Below are 13,204 nucleotides of genomic sequence, written 5' to 3' on the forward strand. Positions count from 1 at the left end.
CAAGGTGGAGGGGCGGGTGTGGGAACGATAGCTAGTGTTGATTGGTGTAGATGTCCGTCACTCTCGCTGGCCCGCCAATCACGGCGCAAAGGGGCCGCGACGCTCTCCGGAGAGTTTTCCCTCCCTAGGCTCAGCTTTTTCAGGTTTGCATTTTAATTCCCGGGGTTTCCTGTTCCGGAGGCGCGGGCGGCGCCTTTGCCGTGGAGGCTGTTGTAGTAACCGGGCTTGGTTCCGGCGGCGACCCGGGGACTCTCTGAAGGTAAATGGGGGCGCTTGGCGGGTGTTTGGAGAGCGAGTATCGAGGGTCGGGATTTCAATGGAGTCCAGGGCGGAGCGAAATGATCCTGGGAGTTGGGTCTGGCAGCTTCGGTGCAGATCTGCCGCCGAGGGCGAAAGAGCGACCCTAGGAGCAGATCCCGCAGATATGCAGAAGCGGGCTGGGGTGCCTTTCATCTATTTGTGGAGCACAAGTCATGGTCCAGGCCCAGGGCCGCCGGGAGGCGAGTCCCGGAGTCCCGCGCTTCCCTCGCGGGCTGGCGGGAGATGCAAACCAGAGAACGTGCAATTGAGCATCCACCAGGCGGAGGCCGGGCTTCAGGGTCCAACCGTGGCAAAGTGCGGAGTCTCAGTGACTTGTAGTCACACCTTGCAACTCTGTGTGTTCGATTGACGTTCCTGGACTAGTCATCCACTGTTCATAAGAGCTCCCTCCGTTTCCCTGCTTTCAAATGACAGCCCAGGAATAGGCATTTTTCATTTACATTGAATTCATTGACTTGAGTTACATTCTTGGAGTCTTTACATTGTTTTTTTTTTGTTTTTGTTGTTGTTGTTTGTTTTTGTTTTTCAAGACAGGGTTTCTCTGTGTAGCTTTGGAGCCTGTCCTGGAACTCACTCTCTAGCCCAGGCTGGCCTTGAACTCACAGTGATCCGCCTGCCTCTGCCTCCCGAGTGCTGGGATTAAAGGCGAGCGCCACCACTGCCCGGCTATTTTCTCGTTTTTAATCACGTTGCATTTTTCTTTTTGTGGTGTCGGGTTTATTATTATTATTATTATTATTATTATTATTATTATTATTTTATTACTACTACTACTACTACTATAACATTTGTATATGGGTTTTGAGATCTTTGAGCCCTGAAGGCTTGTGTGTGGTGAGCCCTGAAGGCTTGTGTGTGCCATGTTCATCTTTGAGTCTACAGAGTTTGGGACAGTGCCTCACGTGTATTGATTGACTCAGTAAATGATGCATGAATCAGTGAAAATGTCTGCTTCCTGGGTGGTTTCAATAATGCAAATTTGTGGGGAGAAGAAGGGAAATGCAAACTTAGTGACACAGAGACAGAAAGTAAATTAATACCTGCCTGCCATTTGTTTCGTGCAGAAGCTGTGACGGATGCAGAAATGACTGAATGAACCCAGGGTTTCAAGGATCTAGTAACATTGCTCAACATGGGCACCCATGGCTGCCACAGGCAGTTGCTGGTAAGTGCTGTAAGAGAAGTGGGCATAAACGAGGCAGTCTAGAAGGGATGAGATTCCATTCCCCCAGGAAATCAGGAATGAGTCTCAAATGAGGTTCAGGAAGAGGTTGGTGGATGGGTAGGAATTCAGTGGACAAGTGCTTGGTTTGTTAACGGGCAGGGAAAGTATGGGCTGAGAGGGTCTTTGTGGAGAAGGAAGTAGAATGATAAGCCCGGGAGAGGTTGGGTTTCCGTACTTTAGAGCTTCAAATGCTGAGCATGGAGTTTGTGCTCAATTCTGTTGGCTCTTTGGATCCCAAGTTTAATCATGAGAGTGTTGGAATGAGGACTAATCATTAATCATATTATTTGGTAGCTGTGTTTATTAAACAGTAATTGATAGAGCTCAAGTTATTTGTAATTTTTTTTACTCTGTCATTTTGATAAAGACAAGTATTTTTTAAAAATTTAATTTTGTAAATGTGTATCTATATGTTCCTGTGTGTGTGTGTGTGTGTGTGTGTGTGTGTGTGTGTGTGTATTAGTCAGAGTTCTCTAGAGTTAAAGAACTACATTTATAGAAAGGGGATTTATGCCAGGTGGTGGTGGCACATGCCTTTAATCCCTGGGTGGCAGAGGCAGGTAGATCTCTATGAGTTCAAGGCCAGCCTGGTTTACAGAGCAAGATTCAGGACAGGCACCAAAACTACAAGGAGAAATCCTGTCTCGAAAAACAAAAAAAAAAAAAAAAAAAAAAAAAGGAGGGGATTTATTAGTCGAAGCATCCAGTAGTTGCTCAGTCCTCGAGGCTGGATGTTTCAGCTGGTCTTCAGTGTATGCTGGAGTCCTGAAGAAGTAGGGCTGTAATGCCAGTGAAGGAATGCACTTGCTAACGAGGCAGGAACAAGCAGGCAAAGAGCAAAAGTTATATAGGCTTACAGCAGAAGGTATGGTCTAGATTAGATTTAGATTACAGGTCTGGATTAATGGTATGTCTTCCACTTCAAAGATCTGGATTAGAAGAAGATCCCCTCCCCACTTCAAATTAAGCATAAATCCCTCACAGATGTGCACCCGGAATAGTTATGTTGACAACCAAGAGTAACCATCACATCAGTGGCTCTCAATCTATGGGTTGTGACTCCTTTGGGTCATCAAAATAATATTCTGGTTGAGGGTCACCACAACACGAAGAACTGTATTAAAAGTCTACATTATGAAGGTTGAGAACCACTAGTCTACATATTTGGTGAGGGGATTTTTTGGGGGGTGGGGTCCAGTCTATTTGGTGTTCTGTAAGCTTCTTGAATCTTCATAGGTATTTCTTTATGTTAGGAAAGTTTTCTTCTATGATTTTGTTGAATATATTTTCTGTGCCTTTGAGTTGGTATTCTTTTCCTTCTCCTATCCCTGTTATTCTTAGGTTTGGTCTTTTCATGGTGTCCCAAATTTCTTGGACGTTTTATGTTACTACTTTTGGCATTAGTGTTTTCTTTGACTGACAAATCTATTTTCTCTATTGTGTCTTCAGTGTCAGAGATTCTCTGTTCCATCTCTTGCATTCGGAGGTTATGCTTGCTTCTGTAGTTTCTGTTCATTTAGTCAGGCTTCTATTTCCAGCATTCCCTCAGTTTGTGTCTTCTTTATTGTCTCAATTTCAATGGTCTACATATTTGTCTGTATACATGTGTGCAGGTGTTCCAGAGGCCAGGAGAGGGCGTGGTATCTCCTGGTGATTGTGAGCCACCCAACATTGGTGCTGGGAACTAAACTCTCCAAGAGTCGCAGGTGCTATTAACTGCTGAGCTGTTCTTGGCCCCTAGAAAGATGTTTCTACATTAAAGCTTTTTGCATTTAGTATTTGTGCATGTTTTTTAAAGCTTTTTGCCAAAGTTCAAATATTTCAAAAGTTATTTATGTTGACAGTGTTCTTCTGTGGGAAGAGTGGAGAATGAAAGTAAAGAATTGTAACTTGTGTTAGGAAGGTTGTGGGTATATTTGAATTTGAGTGCAGGTTTCACTGTGATTTTGGGGTTGGATTTATGCCTACTTTATATTACAGTGGAGGGAAACGTGTTTGTGAGTGACGGAGAAAATCTTTCCTTCAGTCTTTTACTAAACTAGAGATGGGAGGTAGCTGTGCTTTTGGCCAGTTCAGTAGTTAGTTTTGAGTTAGTACAACTAATGAGGACAGCTCGAAATTTGCTTGGAAAGTTGAAGATAGTTGTTCCTGATTTTGTTAATAGGCTAAGCATTTTTGAGGGTTTAAAATTTTTTTTTTTTTTTTTTTTAGTTTTTTGAGACCGGGTTTCTCTGTGTAGTGTTGTTTTAGTGCCTGTCCTGGATCTTGCTCTGTAGACCAGGCAGGCTGGCTTTGAACTCTGGCTCTACTTCCCAAGTATTTGGATTAAAGGCGTGTACCACCACCACCACCACCACCACCACCACCACCAGCAGCAGCAGCTGAGGGTTTAAAATTATTAAGATAATTGTAAACAAACAAGCAAAAAAACTTTATTTTATAGCACTGGCAGTTTTGAAAACATGTTTAAATATTCTTTCTGTCTTGTAGAGTATACATTCTGAGTGGAAGATGTAGCGTATCTAGAGGATACATCACCATGCAAGGCAATACATGGTAAGTGGTATGCTGGAAATGGCAGTTCGGGAAGACTAAAGAAGAGAGGGTAGGTAGTGGGCAAGAGGGTGGGAAGGTTTCCGATAGAGGGGAAGGGCCGGACTGTGTTCATTCTTTAATCTATGGTCATAGCACATTAGAGGTTTGTGTGTAGGGCTAAGAACCAGACCAGGGACATTAGTGAAACATCCTAGAGCCGTCCCCTGATTAAGCTTGCAGTTCTTGACTGCAAGTAGGCATTGAAGGTAGAATTACATAATTAGTTGGTGGACTATGTGATGCTTGTAAGACCTGCTAAGAAGCAGCATCGAATATTTTAAGAGCAGGAAATCTAAGGAAGACGTGTTAGCTGATGTTCTCTAGAGTTAAAGAATTTATGGAATGAATTGGTATATACAGAAAGATTTATTAGAATGACTTACAGACCGATGTCCAAGTAATCATCCAACACGGGCTGGCTGTGAATGAAAAGTCCAAGAATCAGTAGTTGCTCAGCCCACAAGGCTGGATGTCTCAGCTGGTCTTCAGTGTATGCTGGGATCCTGAAGAAATGGCTCTAATGCCAGTGGAGGAATGGGCTTGATAGCAAGGTGAGGACAAGCAGGCCAAGAGCAAAAGCTTCCTCCTTCCATGTCCTTATATAGACTTCTAGCAGAAGGTGTGATCCACATTATATCTGGATTACAGATCTGTCTTCCTACCTCAAAGATCTGGATCAGAAGTGGATCTTCTTATGTCAAATTAAGCAAAAATCTCACAAGCATGGCGTCCATTTTTGAGTTTTGGTTCCAGATGTAGTCAAGTTGACAACCAAGAATGTCCACCACAGAAGACTTACGTGTGGTGATAAGGCTGTTGAAAGTTCAGCAGGAATATAATTGTAGTTAAGTAAGGAAGTACTCAGGGAGTATTTACAAACAAACAAACAAAAAAAGATAGGAATTTTATTTTATTTTATTTTTGGTTTTTTAAGACAGGGTTTCTTTGTAGCTTTGGAGCCTGTCCTGGACTAGCTCTGTAGACCAGGCTGGCCTTGAACTCACAGAGATCCGCCTGCCTCTGCCTCCCGAGTGCTGGGATTACAGGTGTGCGCCACCACCGCCTGGCAGGAATTTTATTTTTTAAAAACTATTGTTGGTACACGCCTTTAATCCCAGCACTTGGGAGGCAGAGGTGGGCTGATCTCTGTGACTTCCAATCTAACCTGCTCTGTATTGAGTTTCAGGCAAGCCAGGGTTGCAGAATGAGACCATATCTCAAGAAAACAAAACAAAGCCTTATTTATTAAGGTGTAGTGACACATACATGATGTCAGTTTAAAAATAAAGTTTTAGTTAAACGGGGTAAGGGAGAAAAAGTTTTCAGGATAATTGATTACCTTGTATATGCATTGATGCCCAACAAATGGTATTTGTTGGGAAGGGAGTTGAGCATTTTGTTTTTCAGCAACTAGAGATAAAGGTCCTGGCACTAATCCTGCTTGGGTATTAAAGGAGGAATGTACGCATTTGTCAGGTGCCAGCATGGTCAGGTTTCAGGGGTGCTTTCATGGTGAAGATTACTGTCTGGTGTTCAGGTGGCTTTCTTGCTATATCATCCCTCACCAGGTAGAGACAGGGTTGTCTCTCTTCCTTTTTCATAAGAGTACTAATCCCATTATTAGAACACCCAGCTGTGAAGAGACACCATAAATAAGACAATTCTTGTAAGCGAAAACATTTGGTTGGGAGCTTGCTTAGTGTTTCAGAGGGTTAGTCCATGATCATCATGGCAGAAAATGTGGTGGCTGACAGGCAGGCTGAACCACAGGCAGGGAGGCAAGGAGAGAGAGAGAGACAGAGACTGACTCTGGGCCTGGTGTGGGCTTTTGAAACCTCAAAGCCCACCCTCAGTGACACTACTCCTTTAACAAGGCCACACCTCCTAACCCTTCCCAATCAGTTCCACTAACTGAGGACTAAGCATTCAAATATATGAACATATGGGGGACATTCTCATCCAAACCACCACACTTATGACTTAATTAAATAAATAAACACCTGTGATTACTTTAATCCTGGTTACTTCCTTGAGGCCCTTCCTACATGTAATCACCACATAGGAATATAAGAATTTTGAGGAAGCAAAAATGTTTAGTCTATAGTAGCATTTTCAGGAAGTTCAAATGTGAGGAAGAGGAGAAAATGCATAGTTGAGGGAGAAGCGGAGGCCAAGGCAAGTATTTTATGTTGAGTAGACTGGACACTCAAGTGCTGGTGTCTAGGGTGTGGTGGTAGGGAAAGGTGGGAAGTGGTGGGTGGAGAGCAGTGGTCCCTGAGTTTTTGGAGATGGGGCTCCAGGTGCTTGTAGTAAGATAAGCTTTGCTAGGAGCAGGAAATTGGGGATGGGTGCAGATGGGTTTCGTAAGTTGGTATGGCATCTGTTCTGAACCCTCTGTGACACACTTTCTCCAGCAAGGCCACACTTCCAATAGCGCCACAAATGTGGGTAGGGCATTTTCATGCAAACCACCACAGCGCTCAGCAGGGCAGTCTCGTGTCTGGGAAACCTTGTTTACGGAGGGATGCGTGTGGGTCCACATAGATGCACGCAGAGGACAATCCTTGGGTGCCATTTCTTTCCTCGGGTGCCACCCACTTGATCTTTTGAGATAGGTTCTCTCACTGTATGACTGGCCAGGGGCCCTCGGGAATCCGCCTGTCTCTCAGCTCTGGGATTACAAGCACATTCACCATGTTTGGTTTTTTATTTATTCTGGGGCTCGAACTCAGGTCCTCATATTCTCCCTATTCCATGAGGCTTTTTTTTTTTCTTTTCTTTTTTTTAAGACAAGGCTTCTCTGTGTAGCCCTAACTGTCCTAGAACTCATTCTTGTAGACCAGGCTGGCATGAATTTAGAGATCCTCCTGCCTCTGCCTCCTGAGGGCTGGGAATAAAGGTGTGTGCCACCACTGCCTGCATCCCATGAGGTTTTTTTTAACAAAATGGCTTTAAAATTCCGTTTATTTTGTGTGTGCATGTGTGCATGTCACAGGACAACTTGGAGGAGTCATTTCTCTCTTTTCATGATGTGGGTCATGGTGAGGCCCATGTTTTGATTTCTCTTTTCTTTTTCTCTAAAAAGTCACAGAATGTCGTTCCACCCGGGACGAGGGTGTCCCCGAGGACGAGGAGGACATGGAGCCAGACCCTCAGCACCAGCTTTCAGGCCCCAAAATCTGAGACTTCTTCATCCTCAGCAGCCTCCTGCGCAATATCAATATGAACCTCCAAGTACCCCTTCCACCACATACTCGAACTCTCAAGCTTCCAATTATATGCCTCCACGACCGGACTTTGTACCCTTCCCTCCACCCATGCCACCGTCAGCCCAAGGCCCTGTCCCACCCTGCCCAGTTAGGCCCCCTTTCCCCAACCACCAGATGAGACACCCTTTCCCAGCTCCTCCCTGTTTTCCACCCATGCCCCCTCCAATGCCTTGCCCTAATAACCCACCAGTCTCTGGAACACCTTCCGGACAAGGCAGTTACCCCTACATGGTACCCCCGCCTTCCATGCCTCACCCCCCACCCCCTCCGGTCATGCCCCAGCAGGTTAATTATCAGTACCCTCCTGGATACTCGCACAGTTTCCCGCCTCCCAACTTCAACAGTTTCCAGAACAGCTCTGGTTCTTTTCCGCCCAGTGCTAATAATAGCAGTAGCCCTCATTTTAGACATCTCCCTCCGTACCCACTCCCCAAGGCTCAGAGTGAGAGGCGGTCCCCAGAAAGGCACTATGATGACCACCGGCACCGGGATCACAGTCATGGGCGAGGTGAGAGGCATCGGTCTCCGGAGCGCCGGGAGCGAGGCCGCAGCCCTGAAAGGAGAAGACTGGATAGCCGCTACCGGTCGGAGTATGAGCGGGGGCGATCGTCGTCTCGTCACCGCAGCCACGACAGGAGCAGGTACACCCCCACGGAGAGTGCGTTAATAAAGCCACAGAGGCCAGGACGGCCAGCTGCGATCTGCCTGTAGACCCGCAAAAACCTGTGAACTTCTTTTGTGTGGTTCTTTGAGACTGGGTTTCTTTGTGTAGCCCTGGCTGTCCTGGAACTTGTTCAGTAGACCAGGCTGGCCTGGAACTCAGAGATCCGTCTGCTTCTGCCTACAGAGTGCTGGGATTAAATAAGTGTGCCACCACCACTGCCACCATCACTCGGCATGTACGTTGATTTTTTTTTTTTTTTAATGACAATTAGACTGAGAAGAAGGAAATTAATTGTAAAGAAAAACAGAATGTATGTTGGGTGGTGGTGATACATACATTCTCAATCCCAGCACTCGGAAGGCAGAGGCACACGAATGTCTGTGTGTTTGAGGCCAGCCAGGTCTACAAAACAAAATTACTTTTGTTCTAATCTTGGCTATCTGAGTTTTAGTCAGGATTTATTTGTTAAGTAAATAGAGTTTTCTAGAAATGGTAAGGGAGTCCTTGAATGCTTTTGCCGTAGGGTTAGGTCATTAGGTCTTAAGAAGATTTAGGTAGACTTCTGTTAGCGCTTCGTGCTAGTGAGGACCTGGAAAGCTGTCTGCGTAGAGAAGCTGTCCTTCCAGTAAAACGAGGAGGTGGAGTAGGGGTAGCACCTAGAATTTTCTTAGGCACGGGAAGGTTGAGTGCAGAGATGGTGGTGTGAGTCTTTGCTGAAAACAGCTCTGTGTGTTACTTCCTCTAAGAGAGCGGGAACGAGAGAGACACAGGCATCGGGACAGCCGCAGGTCGCCATCTCCGGAAAGGTCCTACAAAAAAGAGTATAAGAGGTCTGGAAGGTAAGCAGGTCTAGGAGCCCTCAGAATTCCGCTTTCTCTTTGTGCGCTGCTGTCTGCCAAGTCTTCATTTCAGCTCTGGCCGGGGGGCCTGGAAACCAGAAGCCCAGCATTATTATGGAATTTGATGAAGATCTTAATTGTCACCAAATTAGAAAGTGTGTGTGTATGTGTGTATGTGTGTATGTATGTATCTCTGTATATATGTATGTATACATCCATCCACAGTGCTATAAAGCTATGGACTAATAAGTCTAGATTTTTAAAAAATGATTCATAATTATGTTCTTAAATTTACTTGTTTCAGAAAAAGAAGAGCAAAGTGTTCAGTTTTTGCCCACTTTAGCAAACAGACGCCACGATTGTGATCACTACAGTTTAAAGCATCATTTCTGTGTTTAAACCTGTGGTCTTATATCATGGTCCTGGAGTCGGACAGAGTGGAGGTTGGGTATTAATCCCCTTAGCTTATTATGAAGTTATCCAACCTTTCTAAGCCACAATTCCTTAATGTAAAATAAGAGTAGTTATATTTTCCTTATTGACTGGTGAAGCGTCATGGAAATAATACACATTAAAACACTTAGAACCAACCCTAAAATAATTACCAAATGAGTGGTAACTATATAATTATGTGAGCACTTGACTTTAGAAATAGGTAGTATTTTAGTTAGGGTTTCTATTGCTGTGAAGAGGCACCATGACCATGGCAGCCCTTATAAAGGAAAACAGTTCATTGAAGTGGTGGTTTACAGTTCAGAGGGTCAGTCCATTATCATCATGGCAGGGAGTCTGGCAGTGTACAGGCAGTCATGGTGCTGTACACATCTTGACTGGAAGGTAACAGGAAGTTGACTGAGACACGGGGTGGTATCCTGAGCATAAGAAACCTCAGAGCCTGCCCCCACAGCGACATGCTTCCTCCAACAAGGCCATATCCACTCCAAAGACACACCTCCTAATAGTGCCAATCCCTGTGAGAGTATAGAAATTACATTCAGACTTCCACAGATAGTAGGAAAAGCAGAAAATACGATTTCAGAAGCTGAGTGCCGTGGCTCACAATGAATTGTCCCCACATTTGGGAGGCTGACACAGGAGGAGTCAACTTTGAGGAGGCCAGCAGTGAAAGATCAAGGATGGAGTAGACACAGAGAAATCTGACCGATGTCTGAAGTAGAGCAGGTAACCAGGACTGTAGGGAAGCGAGAAGAGCATATGCGAGGGACTTAGTGTAGAGAGCTGCTCTGAGAAAGTCAGCCGGGGATGTCAGGAAATCAGCCGTGAAGGCTTCTGTACCAGTCTTCAGCAGAAGTGAGTCTGATGGTCCAGAGCAGTGGTTCTCATCCTGTGGCAAACCTCCATCTCCAGTTTCTTTATTGTGAGTGGGGGGACGTGAAGAAAGACAAGAAAAGGAGTTCAGTCTGGGGCAATAACATTATGGCCAGAATGTTCACAAAGGAAGTGACATGAGCTGTTGTCATGTCATTGGTGATACCAAGTCTGCTTGCTTCAGCAGCTCAGATGCCAAACGAATTGGAGTGTTACAGAGATTACGGCCCCTGTGCAAGAAGGACATGTAAATTCATGGAGCACTCCATAGGTTTTCTAAGAGAGGGAGGAGGTAATCAGAATGCATCATATACATGTGTGCATTTACCAGATAAGATTTAGTTAGTAATTGTGAATTAATTTACTTCATCAGAATGGCAAAGATTTCAAAACTGTTTTGATGAGATGTGCGGAGATGGGAACTTGCAAGTGTTTTCGGTGGTAGCTTAAATTGGTGCTAGGTTATGGAGACAAGACTGAAAACGTGCGTGCGTGTGCGTTCATGTGTGAGTGTGCCAACGTGTGTGGAGAGGTCAGGAGACTGTTTGGAAGGGCTCCTCTCCTTTTGTCCTGTAGGATCTGGGGATTCTACTTGTCAGACAATCAGTGTCTTTAGTTGTGGCATCATCTCATGTACCAGGCTTTTTTTCTGGGCCACCAGCCAGCTCCCAGATCATGACACACAGACAGACGAGTACTTGGCCTTAGCTTAGGCTAGTTTCTGGCCTTTTTTTTTTTCCTTTAACTTAAATTATCCTGTTTCTCTTCATCTATGTTTTTCCTTGGGGCTTTTTACCTTTTTTCTGTGTGTTCTACTCTGTGCCTGCTGCCTGGCTAGCCCTCAGCATCTTCCTCTCTTACTCCCTCATTCTCCCTTTTTTTTTTTTTTTTTAAATTTTTTGTTAGATATATTCATTTTATTTCATGTAAATGTTTTGCATACATGTATGTATGTGCATCGTATGTGTGCATAGTGTCTGCAGAGGTCAGAAGGGGAACAGATCTCCTGGAACTGGAGATGGTTATAAACCATCATGTGGCTGCTGGAAACTGAACCCAGATCCTCTGCAAGAGCAGCAAATGCTCCTAACTGCTGAGCCATCTCCCCAGCCCCTTTTTCTCTCCTCTCTTCTTTTCTTCTTTCCAGCCTAGATTCCTCCTCCTACTTATTCTCTCTGCCCAACAGCCCCGCCTACCCCTCTTCTGCCTAGCTATTGACCGGTCAGCTTTTTATTAGACCAATCAGGTGCCTTAGGCAGGCAAGGTGATACAGCAACACATCTTTACATCATTAAACAAATGCAGCATAAAGAAATGTAACACATTTTTACATCATTAACGAAGGCTGCAGAAACAAATATAACACACCTTTACACTGTTAAAATTATATTCTGCAACATAAGCCAATGTAACATAGCTTTACATGGTTATGATAATCCACAACAATCTCATGAACCCATTTTTTTTATTTTGACTAGAGCTTTTTGGTTTTTGGTAACAAAACTAATGATGCATGCTGTAATATGTGTGTTTAGAAGTTACAGAAATTTTTGAGGCAGGGTCTCAGATCTGTTCACAGGCTGGCATGGAGCTCACTGTGTATCAAGGAGGTCTAGAATTTACAACAGTCTTCCCATCTTTGCCTCCCAAGTGCTGAGATGACAGCCATGAGCCACCATGCCTGTCTCAGCTTTCTTGGGTAGTAGTAACTTTATTAGTGGACAGTGGGGCTGACCACTGATTTAACAATGTGGCTATTCTTATTAGCTGTCTTTTTGAAGGATTTTTTAGGTTCTGTCTAAATTTAATAGGCTTAAGTTAGAATCTACTCTAGATTTTTTTTTTTTGCCTCCAAGTACATCCATAGACTTAATCTTCATGCATTTTAAGCTCCAAGAATTCAAGGATAGTAGATTTCTTACCTTCTTGATTAGCTAAGTTGATATGACTATTTTGAGGGTCAAAATTAGGCACAGTCTTGATTGAGCAGCAATACTCAAGGCTGTCTTTATGAGGGTAAGAGTGAGTGTTGCTTCACTCAGATTGTCAGGCTGCATGCATTTTTAGGAAGCTTAAATAGTATGTGAAAGATTCAAAACTAGTTTCTTCATTGATGATATTGTCCATAAGTAGAGATTTCCTGCCGGGGTCCAGCCTTGGCTAGGGTTCAGGTTCTGAGGTGGGGAAGGGGAATCTTTGAGCACCAAGTGGATTGCACCCACGTGGCCCCAATAGCTCAGGCTGTCTTTATTGATATTTAAACAGAGTTTTGTTTTTGTTTTTTTTTTTTTTTTTTTTTTTAACCAGGGTTACATGAACAGCTGTATTATCGGCTTTTATTTTTGACTTTAAGAGATACATCATAATTTAAGGAATACATTGTGATCATTATGAAAGCCCCCATTGTTCCCCTTTATGCTTCCCCAACACACCTTCCCGCCCCCTCCATATTATTCTAGACACAGAGTTCAGCATTTTTGCAGGCTTCTCTAAATATTGAGCCAGACACATCCTGCTCTCGCAGCCCATATGTCAGCTGGCAGCTACTTGTGGTTATAAAGTTAAAAAGTAATAGACATGGCACAAAGCTTTAAGGACAGTATTCAAACCCAGACAATTCTTTCATGTCTGCAAGATATATTTTTATACAGTTCCTTTTTCTACAAGAGGGTCCTGTGTCTCAATCTTCTGTAAAAGGCAGGCTTTGACAAGGCACTCTTTACCCATCTCATTTCTCCCGCATAGATATAAGCTCCTATGTATGGGAAAGATGGAAAGATGGATCTATCCATTTCACATTTTTACTATATTTTTCTCTCTTGGAGCATACCAGATCCTACCAATGGTTCTATGCTTAGTGTCCAGGGAACTTACTCTCAACAGTTGGCACTATGTGTATCCCTGAGGCTTTTTCCCTATTCTGTGTATGCACGCCTTCCTCTCCTCTCCAGAACTGTGAGAT

The 13,204-nt window shown here is 44.1% G+C and overlaps 1 protein-coding gene across 3 annotated transcripts in view; it reads left to right on the forward strand.

Moving 5' to 3' along the window:
* The first annotated feature begins 103 nt into the window (after window positions 1-103).
* Window positions 104-13,204, forward strand: part of Drosha (drosha ribonuclease III) — a 115,864-nt gene continuing 102,763 nt past the window's right edge. For all 3 annotated transcript variants that reach the window (XM_036206998.1, XM_036206999.1, XM_036207001.1), the window contains exons 1-5: window positions 104-259; window positions 1,386-1,486; window positions 4,037-4,102; window positions 7,227-8,051; window positions 8,821-8,913. In XM_036206998.1, the coding sequence (XP_036062891.1) occupies window positions 4,086-4,102; window positions 7,227-8,051; window positions 8,821-8,913 (935 nt within the window). In that variant the 5' untranslated portion in view covers window positions 104-259; window positions 1,386-1,486; window positions 4,037-4,085. The remainder of the gene's footprint in view (window positions 260-1,385; window positions 1,487-4,036; window positions 4,103-7,226; window positions 8,052-8,820; window positions 8,914-13,204) is intronic.

Source organism: Onychomys torridus, chromosome 15, assembly GCF_903995425.1.
Source record: "Onychomys torridus chromosome 15, mOncTor1.1, whole genome shotgun sequence".
NCBI lineage: Eukaryota > Metazoa > Chordata > Mammalia > Rodentia > Cricetidae > Onychomys > Onychomys torridus.